We start from the raw sequence: 27,998 nt of genomic DNA on the forward strand, positions 1-27,998 counted from the left end.
CGTTTACGACTTTCACTTCATTGTTGTTCAATATGAAAAATCCACACAAAAATATTTATGTTGTATTTATTCAACACCTGTACCTGATTAAAAAAAAATACAACAATGTTGTTTTCATTTTATGACTCCATCACATTCCACATATAATTTACTAATTAAAAAAGCAAGAGTTTCAGTAAAGTACATTACAAAAATTAGTGTGGATTTTGAGGCGACAGTGAGAATTATGAACTTTGAAAAGCAGTAATAAAAACATTAGAAAAAACAATTAGATCTTTGCTGATGAGAAACTCTTGTGCTTTCACCTTTCAGGACATGAAACCAACAGGCATTTCAAGACTAATTCCCCCAGGTGACATCTGATTACAAGGAGACCATAGTTTTATTAAGTATATAATCCTTTACTCAATAAAAAGGCTTTTTGGTTTGGCTTGCGACCTAAAAAGTTTTGGAGCATGTCCATTCCATCTAATGAGCCTGCAGGCTTCAGGATCAGGTTTCGGTATTTCATTCCAGCCTAAAATAAAATAAAATTGGTAGGTTGACATTTCATGTTTATGTGAACTTTCTAATTCTACAATAAATAGAGGCAAAGGAAGCCTGTGCAGAATAGAAGCAGAATGTGGTCTTGGCATGCAGCTGATATGACTTATTTTTGTTTTATCACAAGCTGATCTGCTCCCTGCCTCTCCAATGTCACTCCTCAATGTGATTGACATAGACCTCCTGGGGATTCCGAAAGTCATTAGTTATCATACAACCAGAAAACCATTTTTTTAAATGTTTACAGAACCTGAAGTGAGCAAAGAAGTATATCTGGCGCTTTTCCCTCAAGCCACGCCCACTGGCCCATCAGTTGACATGACTGGTCAGAGGACAGGGCTGAAACTGCAATGGCAGTGTGCCCCATCCCCAATAGGGAACAATATTTAAAACCAGTTTAAAATAAATCACAAACACAGGAATAGGGTGGGTCTTGACAATATACATCTCAGGTGAATGCCAACGAGGTGCATATTTAGCATATAGCAGGAACTATACAATTAAGGTTCTATACACACCTCTGTGGGGAGGGAATTGCAGAATGTAGGAGTTGCCACAAATAATTCCCTCTACCAGGCTGCCACCCCCAAATAACTTGAGCGCAGCAGAACTACCACCTGTGACTGTCACTGCACACAGGTCTAAAAATGTTCTTCCACTTGCCACTGATCCTAGTATAAGGGTTTGTCTACATGTTAACTCATCCACAAGTGAGGACCCTTGCCATGTTGTGATTTCTAATGCCTACTTACCAGTACATTGGCCCTTTCCAATGCTGAATATTCCTGGAGTCATCCATTAATGACATATATAAGCTTCCATGTTACTAGAAGGACCCACACAGTGAATACAGTGGTACCTCAGGTTACATATGCTTCAGGTTACAGACTCCGCTAACCCAGAAATAGTGCTTCAAGTTAAGAACTTTGCTTCAGGATGAGAACAGAAATAGGGCTCCGGCTGTGCAGCGGCAGCAGGAGGCCTCATTAGCTAAAGTGGTGCTTCAGGTTAAGAACAGTTTCAGGTTAAGTACAGACCTCTGGAACGAATTAAGTACGTAACCTAAGGTACCACTGTAGAATGAAACAGTACAGTTGTGTATGAACTACAGGCCACAGTACTGTAATGTTAGACTGCAGCTATGCAGAAGCAGACTAGATTATTACATTGCCCTTTTTGTTATTTTTTTCCCTTTGCTAAAATCACTGGTATCCATTCTTTGCAGCTCATTGGGCATTGCTTCCTTTTGTAAATATCTTTTTTTGCCTTTCTATGCACTCGCTTTCCTCCATTAAATTCACTTCAGCATCTTATTTCTGAATGCTTGCTGCTGCTGCTGCTTATTGTCTGTCTTTCTGTATGTCTCTGAGCTCTTCTGGTGCCCGTCTCCCAGTCAGACCAAAAACTGCATCTGATGTCTCATGCTGCTGTCTGCTTTCTTTGGCGGTGCCTTATCTTTGGAATTCACTGCCCCCTGACATTAGTAGGATCCAGTCCCTCCTACACTTCCAGAGCTGCCTCAAGGCGTATCTATTTTCACGTGCCTATTCCAATGTATTCTAACTTGCTCTTTGATCTCGTATTGTTTTTGTTTGCCATTTTCTGTTTCACATTTGCCTGTTCATTTAAGATGCAAAACCTTCAGGACATGTTACTTTGGTTTTTTTCCAGTACTCTTTTTAATTCCATGTCTTTATTCTATACAGCAGGTTTTCCAAAAGGGAACTGAAGAAACAACATTTACTCCCATTATTATGTTGGATAAGAAAAGGGCATCGGATGTCAATTAGCCAAAGACCTGGGAGAAGAGGTACGTTTACTCCTGGTGCCTAAAGGTGAATAATGAAGGCGCCTGGTGGGCATCCCTGGGGAGAGCATTCCACAAAGGGGAGCCACTGTAGAAAAGGCCTCTTCTCGTGTTGCCACCTTCTGGACCTCTCATGGAGGAGTAGAAAAGCCTGTGAATTCAAACTTCCCAGTTATATCCTTTCTAGATAAAGAGACCCCTGACCATTAGGTCCAGTGGTGACTGACTCTGGGGTTGCGGCGTTCATCTTGCTTTACTGGCCGAGGGAGCTAGCATACAGCTTCCGGGTCATGTGACCAGCATGACTAAGCCGCTTCTGGCGAACCAGAGCAGTGCATGGAAACGCCGTTTACCTAGGTAATAGGTAACGCTGGAGCGGCACCTATTTATCTACTTGCACTTTGAGGTGCTTTCAAACTGCTAGGTTGGCAGGAACAGGGACTGAGCAACGGTAGCTCACCCTGTAGTGGGGATTCAAACTGCCGACCTTCTGATCGGCAAGTCCTAGGCTCTGTGGTTTGACCCACAGCATCACCCACGTCCCTTATACTCTTTCCAGTAAACCATATTTTTGAGACTACAAAAAAACCTTGAACTGGTTGAACTTTGTAGCAGGCATCATAAAGGAAGTTTCCATACCTTTGGATTCATTATTCCTTCTCTCTTAAAGCAATTGTAAAAAATATCCATTGAGAAAACTTCACTCCATAGGTAGCCATAGTACTGGGCATCGTAGCCACCCGCCAGGTGTCCAAAGGTAGCTGGCATATTTGTACCTTTAAAAGCAGTGTAAGAAAAGGGAACATGGGAGACACGGATAAAACATTCAGGCTTTAGACAGAATGTTTCAGAGAAGAGCATCTGATATAGTTACATCTCCGAAGTCAAGCAGATCTGGCCTAGCCAAATCATGGGAGAACTCCACATACATGAGAACATCTTAGAGAAGCAAATATCATGTACATGAAAGACAGTACTCTTGACCATTCTGAACCTTTTCCTGGGGAGCCAGCCTCTTCTGCCACCTGCCAGTGTTCTGAGTGAAGTAGAGTGGATGGAGTACACCTGACGAGAAAAGTGAGGGTGTGCTTCAAGGGCACACAAGAATGCCTGATGTAGTGTCAATCTGGGGCACTGAAATAAATTAAAATGGCGGCTCTCGGACCCAGGTGCTTGGCTGGTGGACAGCCTGGGGCAGGTATCCTTGCTAGCATGCCCTCCTGGAGCCCCCAAAACTGCCCTAGGATACGAGGTGCTGTCTCCAAGCTTTGGTAGTGATCCTCAACTCTCAGCACAGGGTACTGTGCAGTGCACAGTCAGACGGGAGACTGCCTAAGTCCTTCTCTTCTTGCTTGGCTCTGACAAGAGAAAAGGGAGACAGAATGCTGGCTGTGGTGGAGAGAAGAGGTATAACACTTTGCTGTCCTTTGAGTTCATTGGCCTGACCTGTTCATACTAAGGCATTTGATCTGAAGGAGAATTCAACAGAGGGGAGGCTATTTTTGTCAATTTCTTCCTTCCCACTGTAATTCCCTGCGCCATCTCCCACACTGTTCCAGGCAACCCCCCACAACCTTTGGAGCACTTTTTAGGAGATGCAGGAGGAGCCAACACCAAAGAAACCCTGTTTAATAAGCAGAACTCTGCTCACAGAATCCTGGATTCAACCCTATGTATCTAGGTTTTCTGTGTTAGGGGAAAGAAATATATATATATATATATATATATATATATATATATATATATATATATATATATAATCTTCCCAAAGAAGCCTAAGGTGACAAAATTAAAAAATCAAGCAAAACATCCATCATTCCTAGAAAAGAATGTTGTAACAGTTTGTTGTTTTTAAAGTTGGTGTTCAAAAAAAGTAACATGGAGTGTACAAAGAGTTTATAAAGTAAAATAGAAGCGTCAGGTTTTCATACCTGGGGTTGCAGGTATTCCTAAAATTTCATCACAGTACTTAGCATATTCCTTAGCAGGATCAGCAGAAGATATTGTATGGACAGACTGATCAACCTTGCTCAACACAATCTGACGAAGTGTCAGAAGACCTAGACAAAGAAGAGGATCAAAACACAATTTTCAACTAATCGGCAAGAAAAGAGCAAGAGAGGTTTGTTAAGATGCAAATGCTGTAAATTCCAGCCTAGGAAAGGAGCATAAGAAAGAAACAGATTATCAAGTACTTATAGTTGAGTAGAATTATACAGAGGAAATATCATTATCCACTTTAAATTGAAAGAACTGAACAAACAAACAAACAAAAAATAAAATGTGGTAAATTTACATTTTAATAGGATGCATATTAAATACAGGACAAACTGCTTGTAAGACATGGGTCCTCTTTATCTGATATCCCCTTTCCTAGATTATATCGGGGGTGGGGAGATGAATAGAGTAGGCTTGAGGTTTGTGCAGTTCCCCTTGCCCCCCTCCCCTCTTTCCAACTAAAACTAAACAGGGTCCATAAAAACATTTACAAAGTGAAGAATATCAAATGGGGGGGGAGTTAATTTGGGGGATACTCGATAGGTTCAACTAACCAAGGATGCATTCATGTGTTATGAGCTGGAAGAAGCCTGAGCATCCTTGAGTGAAAGAATATCATAAAAAGAAACTAAGAGGGGGAGGGACACAGCCGAAGGAGCTCAGAGCAGTGCAGCTCATCCACACTTCCTTGCCTGTCCTTTCAGTTGTCATTTTATAGCATACTTTCACTCAGAATATGTCAAGGATGCTTTTTCTCACTCTCTTGTGCAGCAAGAGAGAGAGAGGGTGGGGAGGAAACACAGAGAGAAGGGAATACCTGTGTTGGCTAGCCTAGAAGCTACCAGTTTTTCAACGAGATCATCTGGGACGTGGCTGCCATCTTTATAGTGCCTGGACATTTCTTGTAGAGGTTCTTTTTCCCAAACCCAGTTCTCAAACATTTGTGAAGGTACCTCTACAAAGTCTGTTTCCACATTAGTTCCACTAAACCGAGCAAAGTCAGTCTATGAAAGAGGAGAACAAATATAAACCAATGAGTGTACATACAGTCGATTTTGCAAAAGATTTTTATATATGCACATATAGGTTTATACAAACACTGTATAAGCCATTCTTCCAACATTCTGGAATGGGTCAGATGAAACACAAGAAGGCTCATCCAGCCCTTATGCATGGGGACAGCGCATCCAAGTTACAGCCTAATTATTATTAATAGTCTACCATCTTCCTTTATCATTTTATCCTTAACCCTGCGCAGTGGGTTTAGCTAGGAGATGAAGACTGGCCTAAAGTCACCCAGGGAGCTTCATGGCTGAGTAGTGATTTGAACTTTGCTTTCCCAGGTCCTAATAAGCACTATACCACACTGGTTCTTATATGTGCATAAAATATTACACGCACAGGGCAACATTGCACAGTCAACACCCAGAAAATAGGGAATGACTGAGCAATTTTGACCTATGCACATGGGCCATAACTGAGATGTGTGGGGGCCAGTGGAATTGGAGGTCGTTTGCCAGATCTATGCACAGAGGCAAATCAGTCTTTCTATCTGAGGTGGCCCACTGTAGCACTCTAGAATCAGAACTGAAGATGTGGTTCCACAGGTATAAGCAGATTCTATTCCTAATGACCGGAGTCATCAGGGATGGGATGGCACCTCTGCTAAAGTCAGTTAGCAAGCCTGCCCTTGACATTCATGGGATCAGGATTTACCAAGGATTGCTTTTAGTCTGAAATATACAAAGAAACTTTATAAACGGGAAATATTTCTAAGTAAATGGAGAGCCCATCCAAATTTACCATTAATTCTGAATTATTTGAAACAAAAGTTTTCTTTCTTCAGTTGGGGTGAAGTTGACATGCAGCTCTTTGATCTGTTGTCTTCTTTCAAAATGGAAGCTCATGTTCACAGAACCAGACTAGAAGATTTACTATTTTGTCTGAGGAACAAGGCAGCCACTAACCTGTGCACATATCTGGTGCATTACATGTCCAAACTCATGGAAGTAGGTTTTCACCTCATCATGTCGCAGCAGTGATGGGCGATCCAGTGTTGGCTTTGTGAAGTTGGTTACCAAGGCTGCTACTGACATCATTCGGCTGCCATCAGAGAGGAGGCAGCCGGGCTGGAGTCCAAAGCATGCTGCGTGACCATACTTTCCTTCTCTGAGTAAGAAATAGGCCAAAAGCATGTTTAGCAAACTACCACAATGAAAAAGTGAATCATTTGGCATTGCTTACCAATATTAGAGAACAACATTCCTTTTCTTGGAATAGCTATTAACAAGGAAGCATTTCACATTTCCATATATATATAGAGAGAGAGAGAGCGCGCGCGTGCCACCATTCTTGGTATCCGAACAACAACAGCATCAGCTCTATGAATATAAGCGCATAAAATAATGTTTTTTCTTTCTTTCCTGAAATTGACATGATACCAAGAGGGAAATTTTTGACTGCTTCCTTGTGTCAGTTTTACGTAAGCTATCCTTAGTCAGGGAAAAGGACAGATCTTACTCCCTAAAGCATTAGCCTTTCCCTTTAATGTTTAAAAAGATTTCAGGAATGGAATCTAATTATGTTATCCTTTGGAACTGTGAATATAAGTGCATATTTAGTGCATGGCACTAAACTCCATAATGTTCCTGACTATCACAGTTGCAACAAGGTTCCCCGCAACACCTTTTGCAGACCATCAGTGATGTTTTACCACATTATAATTTCTGGAGCCTATTGCCTTTTGACTTCTGCCCTCATATTCCCCCTCCTTTATCCTTTTACTTGAGTGTTGGGCATTTCTAGGAGTTACAGCATTTGTACGCCATTACAGAAGGGAAGTAGATATGAGTGTCTTGGTAAGAAACATTTGGTTCTCAATACACCTTCGGGGATGCGGGTGGCACTGTGGGTTAAACCACAGAGCCTAGGACTTGCCGATCAGAAGGTTGGTGGTTCGAATCCCCGCGACGGGGTCCCTGCTCCTGCCAACCTAGTGGTTTGAAAGCACGTCAAGGTGCAAGTAGATAAATAGGTACCGTTCCAGCAGGAAGGTAACCGGCGTTTCCGTGTGCTGCTCTGGTTCACCAGAAGCAGCTTAGTCATGCTGGCCACATGACCCGGAAGCTGTACGCCGGCTCCCTCGTCCAATAAAGCGAGATGAGCACCGCAACCCGAGAGTCGTCCACGACTGGACCTAATGGTCAGGGGTCCTTTACCTTTACACCTTTGGGGTGCAGTTATTCTTTCTTGTAATATCTTCTAAAAAGATGGGGTGCTTAGCCCATGGCAGCAGGAGCAGAGGAGGAGCAAAGCAGCCACAATCCTTTATTGAGAACCTGCATGTTTGCTTGTTCATGGTTTGGCTTAGCATTGTGTGTGAACCAGGTGACAGAGCGGAAGCAAAGGTTGCAGACACCACAGAGGTTTTCTCTATTACTAAGCCATGATTTGACACTGTGGTGAAAGTAAGCCACAGCCCTGATGAGGAAGAAAACTTAAGTGCCGTGATTTCCTACTAAACATTATTCCTTCTCCTTTTCAAGAAAACTATGCTTAGAAATGAACGACAGGGAATAAAAACAAGCAATCCCTCAAAGCATAGTGAAACCACCGGGCACTATATCAATTTAGATATGTTGGCTTGGCAGGTTCATCAGCCAACAGCACCTGGTTTTCTGTTCTACAGCCAAGCTAAAAGGGCTGCCTGAGGAGGTTTAGAAGTTAATCCCGTCCAAGTGTTCAGTTTCATAGACTAAGGGATGCAAAACACCTTAAGCTTTGAGGCACGTGCCATAAAGGGACATTGGAAATACAAAACAAACTAACTTTGGCAGCACTTGGCAGTCATAGTTGCATTAGGATCTGCCCTGTGTCCTTGAATTCCAGTAGCATTTAGCAGGAAGCAGTGTTAAAAGAGGTCATTGCTAAATATATGAACGCCAAAGAAAACAACAGTTCCCAGAGTTATTCCTTTGGGGGGAAACTGTGAGCATCCACAAGGAATGGCACAAATCTTAGCCAGGCTCTCAGCTTTCCATCCACAAATAACCAGATGTGATCAGCCACACTATAATCTTCTAAAAATAATGAGTTTTACCAAGGCTGTCACTGATTCAAGAAATCCTAGTGTATTAATAAATTAATTGCATCTGCACATGAGCGGAGAAGTGGGTTGGCTCTGAGCTCAGACATTCTTACGAGTAGTTCCACAGATTTCAGCATAGCTACTCTAAAGAATAGGGACACGGGTGGCGCTGTGGGTTAAACCACGGAGCCTAGGGCTTGCCGATCAGAAGGTCGGCGGTTCGAATCTCTGTGATGGGGTGAGCTCCCGTTGCTCGGTCCCTGCTCCTGCTAACCTAGCAGTTCAAAGGCACATCAAAGTGCAAGTAGATAAATAGGTACCGCTCTGGCGGGAAGGTAAATGACGTTTCCGTGTGCTGCTCTGGTTCGCCAGAAGTGGCTTAGTTATGCTGGCCACATGACCCAGAAGCTGTACGCCGGCTCCCTCGGCCAATAAAGTGAGATGAGCACCGCAACCCCAGAGTCGGTCATGACTGGACCTAATGATCAGGGGTCCCTTTACCTTTACCTTACTCTAAAGAATGACTAAGTTTGGAGCCAACTCTACTGCTCTAAAGAAATAAACATACTTTTAAAGAAATAAACATACTTTGTAGTTAGTTGATATACATTGCAACAGCCCCTTTAGAAGAGGCTTCTTTCCAATATAAAAGATAAGGGAAATGTCTGTTATAAGATGGTCCTTGCCATCTGTTATTTTTTATTAACTACCTGCATTAAAACTAAATTTTAAAGTGTAAACATATGCTGACTAACTAGAGAACACTTTTTATGGTAAATAAAAATTTCATTAAAAGAACCAGTGAAATATAGTGATCAGAGCAGCCTTGTCAAACCTGGTGCTTTTCATGTGTTTTGGAGAAACTCCCACCATCCCTGACAGTTAGCCATGCTGAGAGTTGTAGTTTTAACAACATCTGGAGGGCACTGTGTTGGGGAAGACACAGTTAGAGAGGAGCTTACTGAGTGAGCTTACTGAGTGATGCTCTTTCAGCCTAAACTACCTCAGAGTGTCATGAGGAAGATAAAAATAGGGAGGTGAGATACCCCACATGCACCACGCTGAAATTCTTGAAAGAAGAGCTATATATATATATGCCATTAAGAAAAGCCGCCGCCACTAATTTTAGCTATAAATCATAAAGTTACCTTGGGTACAGGTCCAAGTAGAACTGCCCTAAAACTTCACCTGTTGAGCTGTCCTTTACGGTGTAAAGTGTGACACTCTCATGCCAAACGTGAGCACCATCCACTTGTTCAAATACAAGTCCAAGCAGCTGCTGGTAAATATTCAGTAATCCTTCTGTGACGGCTTCAATGGGAAAATACTCCTTCAGCTTTTCTTGATCCACAGAGTATTTGAGCTCCTCTGTCTGATTCATGTAATAATGAAGGTCCCATGCATTAATCCTGCCATCGTATTCAAACCCTGCTTCTTCACACTCCTTTTTCTTAAGGTTTAGAATAAACGCTCTCTCAGCCTCACCCAAAAGCTTCAGCTTATTGCTTAGGTCATCTGAAAAGAGAAAGAATTACAATTACTTTTGCCAGCTTGTTTGTCTTCATCTCGAGGGCTCCCAGTGGCATTTGGATGTCTATAGACCTCTGGACTAGATAAGCCTTTGATTTGATCTAGCAGGGCTCTTATTTTCTTACATTACTGCAGCAGTTACATTTTTATAACCATTTCATTCTTCGCTCTATTTGATCGAACAGAAACAGAAGGCCAAGAACAAACATCAAATGCAGTTAACTATATACGACCAATACTGATGTGATATATCAATAAGCCCCTGTTTTAGAACACTGTCTAGTTAATTCCTACTGAATGCTTAATACCCAAGTAATTTCTTCTTAATTAAAGGCTGGCAAAGCATTTACTAGAGGAGCAACTCCATTAAAAACAACAACTGTATTTCCTGCAAGTTAGTTCCTAACAGATCCTAATCATCTGGATTGCTGTCATTAGGGAATATCTGTTTCCATAGCCTGTAGATAATGAGACACCAGACAGATTTATAAAATTTAGGGATGTTAACCAGGTGCTCTTGACTGCTTGGCTTACTTCTACTTATAACTAATAAATGGTTAAGCAAGTGCTAGGTAATGTTATAGAAGTCCTCTTAAATCTCATAAATCACACTCTCATTCTCTTATACTCTCCAAATATATATGCAGAGAAAATGAAAGATACAGTTTGGAGTAGAAAAAAAGATGCTGAAAATACTTGATCAGATCCTTTTCTTTGCCTGCCCCCAGTAAATTTTCACAATAAATTTTACCCCATGATTCAAGTACTACGTTTGATACTTTTGCATATATAAATAAAAACAAACCTAAGAACGCTGTAACATTGTCTGTGATCTGTGCAGTGTTCAGCTCAAGAACAAAATTGGCGTATGTGTTGTATCCCATAATTCCCGCTAATTTTGCCCTCAAAGGAAGCAGCTGTTGAAGAATGCTAACATTTTCCTAGGAAAATAAAAATTAAGGCTTTAAGCCATTTCATACAATGCAAAGAATAAAATGTACAGTGGTCCCTCAGGTTACATACGCTTCAGGTTACATACACTTCAGTTTACAGACTCCACTAACCCAGAAATAGTGCTTCAAGTTGAGAACGTTGCTTCAGGATGAGAACAGAAATTGTGCTCCGGCAGTGCAGCAACAGCGGGAGGCCCCATTAGCTAAAGTGGTGCTTCAGGTTAAGAACAGTTTCAGGTTAAGAACGGACCTCTGGAATGAATTAAGTACTTAACCCGAGGTACCACTGTACTTTTGACAGCAATTGCATACATTTTGAACAAAATATGCGTCAAACTTTTGAGAATGCCAACACGCTAAAAATATATATGTTTGTTTTTAAAAAGTTTCCTTATGTTTTGTAGCCAAGTATCCACAATTTACATATGCTTTAATTCAGGAAGGGCTGTAGCTCATTGGTGGAACATGCATTTTACATGTGAAAGTTTCCAGATTCAGTCCCTGGAATATCCATTTAAAAGGATCTCATGGAGGAGAACTGGAAAAGACCTCTACCTGAGATCTAGTACTGAACTAGACAGACTACTGTAATGGTCCCACTCAAGGTAAGGCAGATTTATATGTATTATTATTATAGTATTATCAATTTATATGTATTATTGTGATACGTACATAAGCTTCCTCTTTGCTCTTAGGGATCCACTGCTTATTTGACCACATAATTGGGTTTTTTAATAGTTTTCAGAAAAGTTCAAAAGAAAAGTGAAACAAATCTAGCACTTTCACATGCTGTCCTTTGAATTAGGCCAATTTTATGCTACTCAGTTCCTGGAATGGTTATCTTAATTCTGAAACTTGCCAACAAATTATTTATAAATGTAAGACACAACAACCAATGTCTCATTATGGCATTATTAATTTCTTTTGACAATTATTCACCTTCTTTAAAACATGTAAGTCCACGTTTTTTTCCTGCTAACTCATTTCTGAATTTGTGCTCAGCTGCATCTTTAATCACCGAAGTCTCCAAAGCATTTAGCAAGCTTAACTTGCCTTTGTGTACCTCTTGGAGTACATCAGTACTAAAACTCTAGTTGTTAAATGAGTAACCCATATAGGCAATGGAAGTTAGGATTTATTTATCTTTAATTTTTGTAAATATGTAGAATTTGAAGATTACCACTTTTTTAAAAAAAGTGAATTTACTGTACTCATTCATTTCCCAATGCACTATGGAAGAGAAATGGGGACTCTGTGGCAGTCTGGATGTCACTGGACTCCATCTCCTATCCCCCCTGCCTTGCTGGCTGGGGCTGATGGGAGCTGGAATCCAACAACATCTGTAAGGCCACAAGTTCCCCTCTCCAGCTGTGGATAATATAGGCTACTATCGTGAGAAAACAATCAAAATGAGTCCACCAAGCCAGGTGGCCATGGATCAGTCATATTGTTCCTATATTTTATCTCACTTTGGTATGGGTGGGACAAATCTCTCATACCTCTTTACACCTGGAGTTAAAAGAAGCTTCCATTCTTCTTCTGGTGTCTGGAACACTGCACTTCTTCATAACAGGAAAATAGTGTGGATATTTTAAGGTAACTTTATATCTGTCTGTTTCAGTCTTCTCCAAACTACTGATGAAATCATCAGGAAGGGCACCTGAGGAATACGGGATATAGGAAAAAGTATACTTTTCAGACATTTTCTTTAACAATACAACAAATGTTTGACATAGCAATCGTCACAACTGTTTAATTACCCGGCTGATTTCTACTGTCAACATACATTTTTTAAATTACAACCCTACGGTTTCCATTATTAGCTGCCTAACGAACTTGTAGCCTTCTAAATATTTTGGACTCCCGCTCCCATCAGCATGGCCAATTGTCAGTGATGATGGGAGTTTTAGTCTAGCTGCATCTGAAGGGGCACAGGTCCCACACTCCTGGTCCATACATTCTCACATACATACATACATGTTAACAGCATAAACTGAAGTAAACATGTTAATTCACTATGAGCAACAAAAACATTCTAAAAACAGTTACATCATCTAAAAGCAATTAGAGTTAAAACATTCTTCCATCCACCAAAATGGCCCAAATAAGATGAAACTAACAATATACAGCTATGGGGAAATGGTCATTGCAAGTAAAGTGGAAATGAGAGCAAGATGTTAACTATACTTTCAACAGGTGAAGCTGATAAGTATCTGAGGTAGCTTTTCCCAACCTGGAGCTCTCCAGATGATTTCAACTGCAAGTCCCATCAGCCCCAGCCAATATGGGCATCTAAAACGTATGTGGGGTACTTGATTGAGGACGGCTGATTGAGACAATGCTTACACATATCTGGAAGACTTAGCAGCATAACACTTAATCATTTGATAGCGTTAATACAAAATTCATACACCTCCTCTCAACAGCAATTGGTAAATACACACACACACACACACACTCACAAAGTTCATCTTGAGAAAATATCAGGAATGTATTATCTTCATTGAGGTTTTTGCTGAAGTCAATGCATAGTTCGCTCAGTGTCTGCTTTATCATCTTGATTTCCTTAATAGGAGAGAAAGATGGGAGAAGGATAACCTTTATTAAAAACAAACAGAATAGCACAACAGTTTTAACATGCTAATTTATTTGCCAAGGACAAAGAGCACTTTCGATATATCAGCCTGAGTTACTCAAGTCATGTATCTATAGTTTAAATTCGTCAATTAAAGTGCATACTTCTGTATCTGTGATCCTAGCTTTCTTCCTGCATTCAGCTTGGATCGAAGAGGGATGGAGGAAGGTATGCCACCTCCGTTGTCACTGGGCATGCTTCTTCCATTGTTTACTGTGAAGCTCTGAAGGTAGTGTGGAAGTGTGTCAGCCTGAATGCCCCATACGGTCAGGAACCCCGATAAGGCAGTTGGGACTTCTTGTCTAAGGAAACCACCAATCACTCAAAAACCATACTGTTTGGAATGTTCTTGTTTTACTATCTGTGGATGTCATACTTACATTTTGTACTTCTGTAGGAAGATGGAGACCATTCCTTTCCCCCATTTTTATTGACTTCTTCAAGTATCTTTTGGCTTCAGGCCTTAAAGTCTCAATGTCACATGTTTGCTGAAATGAAAGTAGATGATATTTAGCCATTTCATAGCATATTAAAAGCTCAGTGAGCATCACAGGAATAAGAAGAACGTTGGCTGTCTCCTTCTGCATCATGGATGAGGACACACACACACACACACACGTATTATATCAGGCATTTTACTAAATAAAACATTAATCTTTTGTCCAATATTGAAAGAGTTTACTTATGCCCAGTAGGAGTTGGCGGGGCATTGACCTGATTTCCCATCACCTGCTTACTGGGAGGTGCAAGGGGGTACAGTGGGGAGACTGGTGTGGTGTAAATCAGTGCTCCCGCCAGGGTGTTTGCACCTCAACAACAACGGGCAGTCAGGTGAGTGCTTTCACATTGGCAACCACCACTGCCTGTGCCTCATCTGCAAAATGAACCGAGGTAGACAGTATTCACTATTTATTTGAATTGTACATTTCTGGTGTGTGTGTGAAATATTGTTTTTTTCACATTGATCTAATGATGCAGTTATCAGCATTCTACAACACACCAGGAATGTTTTCCCAAAAGTTAACACTATGTACAAACCATTTTTGTCATTCTTTACAACAGAGGTGGCTAACCTGTAGCCCTCTAGATGATGTTGGAAGACAGTTTCCATCAACCTTAGTCACCATGACCAGTGGTCAGGGAATGATGGGAAATGTAGTCCAACAACACCTGGAGGGCACCAGGTTAGCTACCCCTGCTGTAGATCTGACCAATATATTCAGCAATCCTCCACACACAACAATCCTGAAAGGTGTTATCAGTACATTACAAATGGGCAGCAGCTTGTGCAAGCCACCTAGCAAGAGGTTAGACATGAATGAGGACTATAGCACAACTTGGGGGGGGGGCGGAGAACAGGACCCTGTTTAATTCACTCAGTCATGCCTAGTGGTGTGAGCAAAAATTGCTGCCCCTCTGCTTCACAAGCATGCACATGGTGTGTGAGAATAAAATGTTAACTAGCAGAATACTGTTGGGTAAATATTGATTTTGTTTGAGGAATTCTAGAGCGAAGCATGCCAGCTGCCACACTGGGCTTTTCCACAGGGAGCAAACATTAAGGGGCAAGCAACGACGTTTCATGTTACAGCTGGGTCATCACACACTGCTCAGAGATTAAGGCATTTTTAAATTGGGCTGCCATCTATGCATTCTTACTTGGAACTAAGTGGCAGTGGAGAGGTGGGAAGGAGCAACTTCCAAGCATTTAAATTAACCATCAGGGTGTTTAGGGCCAACCAAGCAGAGAAATGGTTTAAGTTTTTACACACACCGTGCCTGAAACATCTATCAGGTATCTTCCTGTCTCCAGCTACATTCAAATGTTTGCAAACAAACCATTAGCTTTTCCTTTTCTACATCTCCTAATACAGAGAGCTTGCAACAACACACTTAAGTAATCAGCACTTTGTTGAGCAGGGCACATTTCAGAACAGGAAGGGAAGAGAGTATGAATAAACAACTTAATAGAAGGGTTGGAGGATATCCAAGGTAATGGATAAGCTACAATGAGCAGAGATGTTGCTCGTTGGAGAAAATGCACTATGCCAACCCAAAATCTCCAGTACAGTGGTACCTCGGGTTTGGAACTTAATTCGTTCTGAAGGTCCATTCTTAACCTGAGGTACCACTTTAGCTAATGGGGCCTCCTGTCGCTGCTGCGCGATTTCTGTTCTCATCCTGAAGCAAAGTTTTTAACCCAAGGTACTATTTCTGTAACCTGTAGCATCTGTACCCTGAAGCGTCTGTAACCCGAGGTACTCCTGTACTTCGTTTTGAGTTGTTATTCATAAATTAAATCCGAGGTACTCCTGTACTTCGTTTTGAGTTATTCATAAATTAAATCCGCTGGCCGCAGCAAGTAGTCAGTGCCCAATTCCAGTTGCTATGGAGGGTTCTGAATCATGCAGGGAGCCTCTATGCATAGGGGAGGCTCACTGCTTCCGTCTTTCACCCTCCATGAGTTAGATGGTGGCGGCGGGGGGGGGGGGGGAGGGCAGAGTTTAGCAAACTCATCTGCTCTCCCTGCTTATGTACACGATTTGTATGTAGGTGGAACACACAAAAAGAGCTTTGTGTAAAACCCGAAAGACATTATTTTTCAACATTTGGAAAAGAGAACACTTTTCTTGTTTTATGTCAGCACCCTTTTCTACATCAGGGCTGTATCCAATTAGGTTCTACTTAAGATATCCCCACTGAATTAATGAACCTAAATTAATAATGTTCATTAATTTCAATGGTTTTACTCTTGAGTTGGACCTAGCACTGGATAGTACTTTTAGTACATTTTGGAGCTAATCCATGCCGCATTATACAACAGCAGTATTCCTTACATTGTCCAGATTTCTTTGGTGTGTCGGGCATTCAACTAACTTCTGTCCTCTTAACACAGGGCACTTAATTCTGATGGGATTGTGGGCAAATCCAGTCACAAGGCAAAGGTGGAAGGCGATAACTACACATACTTCAGGCAAGGCTACATTCCTTTAATCTCTGTTCTTCAGCTGCAGAACAGAGCAACACAAAGTTGTTTCCTAGAAAAGGTTATCACTGCTCAAAAACTTTGCCTCAAGCAGGGTCTCAAAAGGCAGGTTTCACTCAGCCTCTCAACCTGTATTCTCAGCCTCTCAGATCTGTATTCTTACAGGGTAAGGTGGTCCTCTATGCGGTTTTGATCTACAACTCTCATCACAGTTGATACTGGCCATGCTCTCTGGGGCTGATGAGAATTGGAGTCCTACAACACTTGCTTTTGTGAATATATATGTTTAGCCCTTCTAAATATGTTAAACCCTCCTCTCTAAGCATCTATCTTTTTATAGATGGAGACTGACAAGCTTCCTTGCCACTGGTGCTGCCTCTCCCTACCCGAGTAGCTCTTTATTCCCCGCATCAGTGGATTTCCGACATCCCAAGCTCATCCTGGTTTCCCAGGAGCCCCACCCCCAATTTACATTCAGGCTCAACTTGTGGTCCAGTACCAGCATCAAGTACTTTTAACCTCATGGATTGATGCTTTGGATGATTGGGTATTGTGTTTTAATGACCTTGAAATGCCTCTTAAGAACATATATGTTTATCCAAGCTTTGTGGGACTCCTACATTTGTAATTGTTTTGTATACTGCCCAGTTTTATTTGTTATATATCCTTCCATTTTAATCTAGTTTTTAGGAAATGTTGCTGCCGGTGATCTGAAAACCATGGAGATATCTTGACGGGATTAGTCAGATGAGGAGGAAGACGTCTTGGCTTCCACTTGCTGACAAATGTGGACTTGGGTGACCTGTTTTTCCAAAAGCTTTAATGCTGAGATTATTGTGATACAGATGCAAGTGTGTTATTCAAAGGCACAGTAGGCAATACACATACTTAGTGGCACAGATAAAGGCACAGCAGGTGACATGGCTACTCAGCTGAAGAAGCTGATCCAACACCCCCTTCAATCCTATGATAAGGAAACAGGGTGGGCGATTTAGCATGGCAAGCAATTCCATTTGTTAGCAAGCAATCTAGCTCCCCATGTGAAAGGCTGAACCCCCTTCCATCTGTTCGTGCCTCTGTTGGTGTCTCTAGGAAAAGAGTGATGGGGCAAGTGTCCCTACTTCCCGAGGGGTGGACAGGTGGAGCAGCCCCCTCTGGAGAGATGAGGCTAGACCCAGCATCTGACAACTCCAGAGGTGAAGGGAGTGGCAGGTAGGCACAGTGGAATTGTCAGAGGCAGATTCCAACAGCAATGGAGAGGAAGGCAGGACGTGAAGAGTAGGTTGAGGGAAATCCCCCTCCCCACAAACTTGGACCCTCCCTAGGATCCTCAGCATCAGACTCCTGTGAATCAGAAAGCAAGCTCTCAAGCCCATCCTGCAGCTCTCCTCAGGGTCCTCTGCAAATCAGCCCTCTTCATTGCTCAGAGGAGTTCAGGGAGCTGGAAGACTCTGATCCAGGGGAGGAGCCCACAGGGCTGGGAGACAGTGGTCAAAATGCAAAGGATCCTTTTCTCAAAATGTATCTTCTGTACCATGAACAATAAAGAAAAACATTATATAAAATGATGCACAGGATCTACAGGACGACTCTAACCCTGGAGAGGGTCCCAGTGGTTGGGAGTTGGGAGGCTCAGACTTGGGGGAAGAGCCAAATATGTTGTCAGAGGAATGACGCCTCCTCAGCACCATTGGATACCCTGACTTTACCTTACAGCTGACTGATATAGCACCAGACCCACGTCTGGGTGCCACCTGCTGTCAATCCTAATCAGGGGAGGTACTTAAGGATCAATCTGACTGTGGGCCAAGCCCAGCCATCTCCACCTCTGTCTCCAAGGATGTAGAGATAACGGCACCATCACTTAACAGACCCTTCAAAATCAGCCAACCTGAAGGAGGAGGAGCTTGCTTGGCTAGTCCTGAGGCTCAGAAGTTCAGCCATGTGAATGACTGTGCCCACTCCACTCTTCAAAAGGAAAGTCCAAAGGGCATGTCAATTGCTGGGATGCTGTTCTAGCTTATGCGTAGCCATAGAGCTCTGCTTTGCCTTAGAACCATGTAACCTGTAGACTGCTCTAAGCTGGGATGCCATACAGATTTTTGAAATAACTAATAGTTTGAGTTCCAAGTCTGAAAGTGGGAGTCAGGACACTCACCACATCTGCTCATGGGTGGGTGGGGGACCAAAACAGAGAGGAACAAAGTCTCTACTGCTGCCACCATGGGAAGAAAAGAAGATAGGGTAGGGTGAGGTTAAAAAAAAAAGGTAAAGGACCCCTGGATGGTTAAGTCCAGTCAAACTTGACTACAGAGTGCAGCGCTCATCTCGCTTCAGGCCGAGGGAGCCGGCATTTGTCCACAGGCAGCTTTCCGGCATGACTAAACGGCTTCTGGCACAATGGAACACCGTGATGAGTGCCAGAGCACACGGAAACGCCATTTACCTTCCCGCCGCAGTGGTACCTATTTATCTACTTGCACTGGTGTGCTTTTGAACTGGAGAAAGGGCCTTGGGGCAAGCTGCAAAGCAGAGGGTGGCAGGTAGGTGGGGTTGGTGAGTAATGCAAACAGGGGTGGCAGCCCATGGCATTTTAATATTGTTGGTAGAAGTGATGTGGTAATCCTTTTAGGTCCCTGCTTCCTTCCAGATGACCTAGCAATGTAACTGAGTTCAAAATTTCCGAACCAAAATTTCCCATAAAATAATTTTATTCTGAGAATTGTTTTTCTAACTCTGAAAATGTTGGAGAATTCCTCCCCGCCCCCCCGATTACGCCTCCTCCCTATTCCTCCCACTTGCAAATAAACTGGAGAACTTTAGAAGGCCATTTTCTCCCAGTCCTATACATCACAAGATCTACACTGTGGAGGACAGACAATGCTGGCAAAGGTCCACCCCTTAGCTTTTATTTTTCTACCCATGTTTATCTTGTCCTCTTTTCATATACGTTTATACCAACATGATGAAAAAGAAATTTAATAAAATGTTAATGTTAATTCAACAAATAGAAGATGAAGCGTTTAGCCAAAGAGATCACACTAGAGGCTTCCTTCTGCTCATCAGCAAAACAGGAATTAAATTACAGGAAAACCCCTCTAGGCAACGGAATCTCCTACTGAGAATCATCATTTTTAGACAGAGGCATCCTGACTGAGCATTGTGTAGAAATTTGTCACAAATGTAATTCAGCTGTCACCAGGACTAGAAGAAGCAGTTTATAATGGGTTGTCCCTCCTGTTCAAACAACAAAATAAAGCTGTTGACAGCAAAACATTTTTAAAAAGCAATTCAAGGCAAGTAACCAAAAGAGTGGTGGGAATTTTGGTAAGACATGGGCTCTTCAAGTACAGCATTAACGCAAACATGATCATAAATACTGGAAAAAAAATCCTGCTTTATTTTGATTTGAAACAAAAAAAGTAAAAATGCTACAGTAGGATTAAAATATATGACAATGAAGATAACCGAATTGTGACCCACACAAGTGGTCACATTTCACCGTATAGTAAAAGCTGCATCTCCAATAAATAAAGCATTTGCAACACCATTCACAAGCAGCTTTTGTAGACGATAAGCCTAAAAACAGGGTTAGTCTTTACTTTTATCATTGTACACTGCTAACAATAGATACTTAACTGTAACTAGCAAATAACATATATTATATTAAGGCCTATGCAAATGCTCAGCAGTGGAATTGTATCAGCCTGTTTTCATATCAGCCTCTTATTCTGTCTACATGTGCCACTTACATAAGTGACTACTTTGAGATGAAAGTGTATACAAAGGATGATCTAATCTGAATGTTGTGCAATAAGTTAACATCACCAAAGAACTGCATTGTTCCTGCACACGACCAATGTTTTCTAACAAGCCAAAGCATTGCTAAAACCCATTGCTAACTATAGCAAAGCTTTTCTTAATTGACCTAGATTGCAGCTACAAAAGATTTATTTAGGTGCAGAGAAAATGAGTTCCAGTTATCAAACAATGGTGGAGAAATATTCCATGGCCTTCAGTTTCTAGAGCAAGTACAGGGCTAAGTGTAATCTCACTGTATACAAGTTGCACAAGTGACAATAAAGTATTTCAATAAGTGCTGTAAAAATGGCCTGAGCAAAGAGTGGGATATTCTGTTCAACATTCTAGTATATCCCTATAGAAAAGTTCTAGCAGCTGATGGGGCCTAATTCATTTTGGCAAGATATGTTGGATGAAAATGCACTTCAACTCCATAAACTCAGGAACTAATCCCTGGTGTGTGCGCATGCAGGGGGAGACATACAATGAACCACATAATTGTAAAGTCAGAAGGGTCCCTGTGGGTGATCTAGTCCAAACCCATTTTGCAGGAATCTCAGCTAAATCTGCCATGACAGCCAGGGGCAGTCCTACTTATTCTGCTTTTTTCTTTTCTTTTGGTACTGATCTTAATCTGACGAGTTAATGCCGAAATTGTTTTTATTAGATTTGCTTTTATTGCGATTTTCCCCCTTCCTGATTTATTTTGGTTTGTGATTTTCTTGTGTGATGTTTGGATGCAAGCCAACGGGTGTTTTATTTTAAGGAAATATTAAACGATCAGAAATATCCAACCATCGAAATGAAAACATATTTAATTGATTACGTTGCAATCCCTTTTTCCCCCACTGCCTGGAGCAGCTGTGTAAACCACAGGTCATTTCTTCTTACTGAATTCTCCTTGAGAAGTGTTAACCATTTCTTCCAGCTTTCTATTAAACCACAGCAGACACAGCTATCTCTCCATTTCTTAAGAAAAAAAATTTAACAGAGATGCTAAAAAGCACTGAACACATAGACAGAACTTCTTGTAAGACTTGGCATTATAAGGCACCTAGGCAAATGGCTGACAAGTAATCTTCCCTACTGTTTTACCTGTAAATGGACAACCCTTTGGAATACATCTCCTCTCATGCTCATCTCAACATCAAAGTGAGAAAGCCTCTTATCAGCTTCTGTGCTTGCTGCACGGACATCTTTATCAGGTGAGACATGTTGTGGAAAATCCAGCATGCTTCTTTCCACTAAAAGAAAACCAAAAATAAACAACCCCAAAATAAAGAAAAGACAGTGTATAACAGCAGTACTCAGTACTAGTCATTTGGATGAACAAATTATCTAGAATGTTTTTCTAAAAAAACCCTGTTTCTATTTCAATATTTGTTTGAGCTTTTCGTAGAATGTCAGGCAGAAAAAGTGTTTTCTTGGCTAATTCCATATGCATGCAAAGCCCTAAATGGTCAACTTCCTACCTAGCCTGCACAATTCAAAGTTGTTATAAAATCACATTGCTGAAAATCTAATTCCATACTTTATCATGCCCCTGCTGTTATATTTAGCTATAAGCACCTGTACTTAGAAATCTTATTTCACAAATTTAGTCTCTCCCCTTCTGGTGCAAATTGAAATTGATACTTAGCCATGTCACAATTACCTGAATACTCCACTTCTATATCTGCTAAAGCCTGTACAGTGTTCTCATAAGTAACCTCTTCCATATCAAGCATTCCAATGCTGTCGTAGATTTGCTTTGTTTTCTTGATAAGTTCTTCAGTCCTTGTTCTAATTTGCTCTGGCGGTAAATCCCATTTCAAGAAGTTTCGGTCTGATGCACTACAGGATGAGGCCTTGAAGGCTGAAGTAATTTCTGTTCCTAATGTCATTCTGAGTAAAACCCTTGGACCACCTGCCCTGTAAACAGAAGGAGGGGAGAAGCTAAATAGCAAAAGAAGCAATATAGCAAAAAGTCAATGGGTTAACTGGAAATTACAGGTGCACTTGTGGAGGTGAGATGAAAGATTCTGAAGTTTTTTATACATCTGAAATGTTTTGATGAGGACTAGGATTAGAGACATGAAGGCCCAGAAGAAAACTGGGGAAGGGGATAGAAAATTTGAGGTAAATCCATATATAGTGTGGCGAAACCATATATTCAGATGTAGCTCAACAATGCCAACCAGTGTCTGGGGAGTTCAGACTCCTATGATGAAGATGAATAAACATATTTTTAAAGGCTTTGTCTCCGAATAAACATTTTTGAAATTACAGTAAAGTGGTACCTCAGGTTAAGTACTTAATTCATTCCGGAGGTCCGTACTTGACCTGAAGCACTACTTTAGCTAATGGGGCCTCCCGCTGCCGCCAGAGCATGATTTCTGTTCTCATCCTGAAACAAAGTTCTTAACCTGAAGCACTATTTCTGGGTTAGCGGAGTCTGTAACCTGAAGCATCTGTAACCTAAAGCGTATGTAACCCGAGGTACCACTGTACTCCTTTTTTTCATTAGAGATAGCTGGATAAAATTGGCTCATTCTTTTGACATGTAGGTGTAGAGTTAAAAAGGTGGTACTACCCTCTTAGGAATTTTCTGGCTGACCACAGAGACACTGGAATCAGAGAGATGCTGCTTTTGATTTATGGTGCTGGAGGAGACTCTTGAGTCTCATGGACTGCAAGGAGATCAAACCTATCCATTCTTAAGGAAATCAGCCCTGAATGCTCACTGGAAGGACAGATCTTGAAGCTGAGGATCCAATACTTTGGCCACCTCGTGAGAAGAGAAGACTCCCTGGAAAAGACCCTGATGTTGGGAAAGATGGAGGGCACAAGGAGAAGGGGACAACAGAGGACAAGATGGTTGGACAGTGTTCTCGAAGCTACAAGCATGAGTTTGACCAAACTGTGGGAGTCAGTGGAAGACAGGAGTGCCTGGCGTGCTCTGGTCTATGGGGTCACAAAGAGTCAGACACGACTAAATGACAATGACAACAACAAGAAGAAGAAGATAGTGCCAAACAATCCATTTTAGGAAAGAGCCAAGCTTAGGTTAGGCCCATTCATTTCAGTGGGTCTATTTTAAGTAAAACTTTGTTTCATATCACCCTGGGGTTCATATATTCTCTCGCACAGAGAGAAAGACCTATTCTGCCTGGTAGCAGCCTATAAATTAAAAAATGGGGACTGGTCAGTAAGGCAACCCCCTCCACAGTTTGTCACAATAGTAACACAATAGGAACAATAGTAGTATCAGAAAAAAGAACTTTAGGAAAACCAAGTGTGTGGGAGGCAGTGTGTGGAGAATAGCCTTTCAGGAGGGAAACTGTCTGACATACAAGGTTTAGGTAATAGCTTGGCAGCAGCTTGAGTATGGAGAAAGTATTTTTTTCTGTTTTCTCTCTTACCCATAATAGTTCTGTTCCCAAGGCTAAATTTGCGTTCTAAGCTTCCAGCAGGCCACTGCCCCCTCATTATTCCAATTTTCTCTAAAAGTACAAGGGATAAATAAACAAAGGAGTTCTCACAATCCCACAATTCATGCTCCAAAACACATTTAAGCTTGCTATTGAGGGGCGGAGTGAAGTTCCAACCACAGATTTCAATTAGACCTTTTTATGGCAACTGTTATCAGGATTTAGGTAACCATGAGAAACCTGACAATGTAAAGTGAAGCTGAAATTTAATCTTAACGACAGACCTCCAGACCCTGGGAACTGAACCTCAGCAATGCCAGGAAATACAAACGATGGATTAAAACGTCAAAACATACAAATTACTTATCTCTCCAACAAAGCAGTCCCCTGATAAACAGGAGAAGTGAAAATGAATTTGGCAGCTTGCAAAAAGATGGGCAGAGCAATCCGGTGGGAGCATCAAGTAATTGTGATCCTATGTATTCCCAGCGGCAGAGCAGAAAGCAAAACAATACCGGCATAAAGGAAGAAAAATGAAACAATGCCAGCAGCCACTCCACTGCATCCCTGCTAATGCCACCATTACTGCAGTACCCTGTGGAGGGAAGGAACCAGTCAACAGTGGATGAAAGCAGGTGCGCCATAAGATTATCACAGAATCCAGTCTATGCCCCACCAAGACGCAATCTACCAGCACACAGAATCTACTGCGCGATAGGCTCCATGGCCCAATGGTTACAAGGGCAGCAACTGACCCTTGCAGCCACAAACTCCAGGGCTCTCTTTAGACAAGGGACAGAATCCCGTGCCAGCAAAGAACATCCTGCAAACAACCCTTTTGCCAGGGACAAAATGGCAACTCTGCCTGTTTAAAATATTTTAAAAAGTATTAAAAAATTATATACTGTCCTTCAACAGGCATTGCTGGTGTGATTTGCATAAAAGGAAAATGCAAAAAGAACAAGAAAGAATAAGGGGGGGAAGGCACAGGTAATAATCAGAAAATGTTAAGACTAAAAGGCAGGAATCACCATATAAATACAATCAGCAGGGATAAAATTAACTCTAAAAGACCTGGGAAAACAAGGAGGTATTTGCTTGGCACTGACAGGACAACAAAACAGCTGCCAGGCAGATCTCTCTGGGGACAGCATTCCATGACTGGATGCCATTACTGAGAAGGCCTTTCTTTCCCCTGGTCCTGAAGATGTTACCATTTGGGTAGGCACATGAGGAGATAGGCTGGTCCTAGGCTGTAAAGGGATTTAAAGGTCAAAACCAGCTTTACCACTACAACAGCACCAGTGTGGTGTGATCATGACAACCAGTCCCACTTAGTATCCTAGGCGCTGCATTCTGAACCAGCTGCCATTTTTCAAAGGCGTCATATGGAGCACATTACAGTCTCACCTGGAGGGTAGCAGAGCACGGAACGCTGTGGTTAGACTCTCTCTGTGTGCAGACTTTATCTAGCACACCAATATAAGCTGCTAACAGGCACTTCATGCCACAGAAGCAACCTATGCCCTCAGTGACAAATATGCATCAATGCGAACACTGAGGTGGCGAGCCTGTTCCTTCAGGCAAAAGGTGACTGTGTCAAGTACAACATGAACTCTCTGTGCAGATAAGCTACCCAACCACATCACCTCTGTCTCACCTGTATTGAGCATCAGTTTATTACTCCATTCCCCCACCATACCTTATTATCAAGCCCCACCGGAAGTACCGTAACTGCTGAAGGGGCTGTTACAGGAGAACACTGAGCTGTTATCCATTGGCAGAGCCATAGACAAGTTGCAGATCCAAAGCCCTGGTAGGGTGACAAACACCACTGCCTTCTTTCATTATAGGGCCCTAACCATTAAGACATCCAAGCTGAGTAACAATGGCAGAAAGGAGCGCTAACATCTGGAGAACACACACACACACCTAATGCAGACAGCTTTTATTGAATAACCGCACTAGCGGGATGAATTCTGACAGGTTCACAGAATCAAGGGACTGTCAATCTTGCATGGTCCGTGTACTTCTGAAATATGCCCAAGGGTTAGCTGAGTAGCAAGTGCAGTGTTCCCCATCACTGCATCCCATAAAAAACCAAAGGAGATCTAGAGTGAGATCACCTGGCATAAATTCACTGTACTGATGTTGTGTTGGGCATTCAAGGGGAATTTAGGACTGGGCGTAGCTTAGGGATCAGATCACACTCTGTGGGTTTCAATTAAAAAGCAGGATGAACAGCTAGCTATTTTTGGAGGGTGCTCACAGAGTATCTCCATATTAAGAGCTTGAAAAACTTTTTCTGCAGATGTGGCGTTCCTTGGCCATGCAATCAACCACTGCAACTAGTACATGCACATATAAAGGAAAATGAGGACGGTTCTGTTGCTCTCATTTGCTAAACTCATTTGCTACACTCGCTCTCTGACCTTAAGAAGTCTAACCAAGCATTATCCCACAAACATTCAACCAATGATAAAGGCCATTTACTCTCATCTCTAGTACTAGAAAGTGACTTTCATAGGGACTGGTGAGAGAAGCACTGCTGAAAATATGAAGAACGGCTTCGGGACAACAGGCAGCACTGCATTATTTATGCCTCGTGTAGAGATGGAACTTTACTTACGTCAAACTCAAGACACTCTGTACATATCTAAGTTCTCCTGTAAGATTCACTAATCTGTCTTTCATGTATCAGATATTTAACATGCACTGATTTACTGCCTGATCCTAAGCAGAACTATGTAAATTCAGGTCCACTAATGGATTTAGGCAAGACTAAATTGACAAAGGAATGGCTGCTGGAATAAAGCAATTATTTCAGAATATGTCACAGAGGCATGCTTATTCAAATGGCATCTAAAACCTGCAAGCACCCTCATTAGTAACACAGATAGTGTCTTAGAAATTCTTTTTTTTTTAGCCTGTAAAATCACTGTAAAATATGTACAGTATAGGACCATAGCATATTATATATAGGCAGACTGTTATAATCACTCTAATTCCTAAAGACAAGAACAATAGCTTTACAGGTTTTTCAATCATATATTAAATATACAAGCATGTCTGTTACAAACACAGCTAAGCACATTTCAAAAAAAATAACTCCAAAATTCAAGAGCAACTTAATGCTTTTGCTAAATGATTACTGAACTGAGCCCTTTTGTCACTGTTCTAGATTAAGGTGTGTCAGAAACTGTATTGTATTATTAAGTAAGGGATCTCATGCAGTCAAACAGGCACATTTGGGTGCTCTTTAATCCCACTTCTCAAACTGCAATCCAGTGAAAGCATACACCCAATTGGTCCCTTAAAGATTAATCTAGAAATCTAATGCTATTGAAATCATGACATGTGGACTCAATATACAGTACATAAGATGTTCGTTGCATGCATCCCACATTAATGCAGGTTGCTGCCTGCAAAGGCTCATGTCACAATAAATAGATTCCCATAGTGTGCCCCCTTTTTTTCTTTTTGCATGTTCGATAGTTTCCGTCACATTCTGAGTGCCCGAGCCTTGCTAAAATTGTGGCACCTAAAGTGGGGAGATGGTGGCCAATATGTTCAGGAGGGCTGAAGTGGGGTGGGGTGGGGTGGGATCTTCTTTTTCAGGGATGGCAACTCCTAAACCGCAGCGATTCCCTCCTCTGCGTCTATTGGAAACACCCTTAAGAATAAGGTATGGCTTTCTTCCTTGGCATCTGAAGGAAGAAACGGGCGCTGGAAACAGTTCAAGGGAAGGCGGTAGGGAGGTTAACCTATAAAGGAGCGATTTTACCAAACGGCTACTCCCACCGCGGAAGGGAGGGCATGGCCGCTTAATGCACTTGTGCCACACAAAAGATATTGCGGCCAGGAGGAAAAAAGACAGCCAGACCCCCTCCCACCAGCGTCCTTCAGATCCCACGCGGGGCGAACGGATCCCTCCCGAGACGCTGCCGCCTTACTCCTTCGCAGGTGAGGCGAGGTCTTTCTTGCACCGGGTACCTGCAGAAGCTTCGGCCCGCGGAGACGCCCAAGGACAGCATGAAGGGACGCCGAGGGAGGAAAAGCAGCCCCGCTCCCAGCCAAGGACGCCCCCCTCTCCGCTCCCACGCGCCGGCCGCTCCCAGCTCCCTTCGCCGCCTGCCGGGGCGCACGCACAGCTCCCCCCACGTGCGCCTGCAGCCGCCGCTTCGCGCGCTCGCCGCCCAGCCGAGCTGCGCATTCACTTCCGCCGGGCCAGGTCTCGTTCCCGCCGCC

At 42.2% G+C, this 27,998-nt stretch overlaps 1 protein-coding gene and 1 long non-coding RNA gene across 4 annotated transcripts in view; one reads left to right on the plus strand and one right to left on the minus strand.

Annotated features, from left to right (window-relative positions):
• LOC309379909 overlaps nucleotides 1-13,927 on the plus strand; it is a 50,276-nt gene extending 36,349 nt beyond the window's left edge. Inside the window, exons 4-6 of one of the 2 annotated variants that reach the window (XR_014172659.1) lie at nucleotides 2,253-2,353; nucleotides 11,358-11,523; nucleotides 13,678-13,927. This is a non-coding gene — a long non-coding RNA (uncharacterized lncRNA). Of the gene's footprint in view, nucleotides 1-2,252; nucleotides 2,598-11,357; nucleotides 11,524-13,677 lie in introns of those variants that run through there. The other variant, XR_014172660.1, reaches the window with a different exon arrangement.
• On the minus strand, nucleotides 51-27,978 carry NLN (neurolysin). Of its 2 annotated transcripts, none has more exons than XM_081929375.1 (13): nucleotides 27,704-27,978; nucleotides 21,995-22,251; nucleotides 21,436-21,584; nucleotides 13,934-14,041; nucleotides 13,381-13,483; nucleotides 12,418-12,578; nucleotides 10,771-10,906; nucleotides 9,584-9,950; nucleotides 6,316-6,517; nucleotides 5,166-5,352; nucleotides 4,282-4,410; nucleotides 2,990-3,126; nucleotides 51-517 (listed from the first exon to the last, which is right to left on the minus strand). In XM_081929375.1, exons 1-13 carry the CDS (start codon nucleotides 27,961-27,963, stop codon nucleotides 386-388), a joined length of 2,328 nt encoding a protein of 775 aa, XP_081785501.1. In that variant the 5' UTR covers nucleotides 27,964-27,978; the 3' UTR covers nucleotides 51-385. The 2 variants fall into 2 exon arrangements, with proteins under 2 accessions (XP_081785501.1, XP_081785502.1); XM_081929376.1 differs by having other exon boundaries at nucleotides 27,744-27,910.
• Nucleotides 27,979-27,998: the final 20 nt, after the last annotated feature.

This window comes from Podarcis melisellensis, assembly GCF_964234715.1.
Source record: "Podarcis melisellensis genome assembly, chromosome: 11".
Classification (NCBI taxonomy): Eukaryota; Metazoa; Chordata; class Lepidosauria; order Squamata; family Lacertidae; genus Podarcis; species Podarcis melisellensis.

Excerpts from the sequence above, each read along its gene's own strand:
- NLN (XM_081929375.1), bottom strand. The coding sequence starts at position 27,963 with ATGCGCAGCTCGGCTGGGCGGCGAGCGCGCGAAGCGGCGGCTGCAGGC. Across the intron at positions 10,907-12,417 it reads TTAACTCCAGGTGTAAAGAG|GAAAATGTTAGCATTCTTCA; the intron begins GTATGAGAGATT and ends TTATTTTCCTAG. Across the intron at positions 9,951-10,770 it reads CAATGTTACAGCGTTCTTAG|ATGACCTAAGCAATAAGCTG; the intron begins GTTTGTTTTTAT and ends TTCTCTTTTCAG.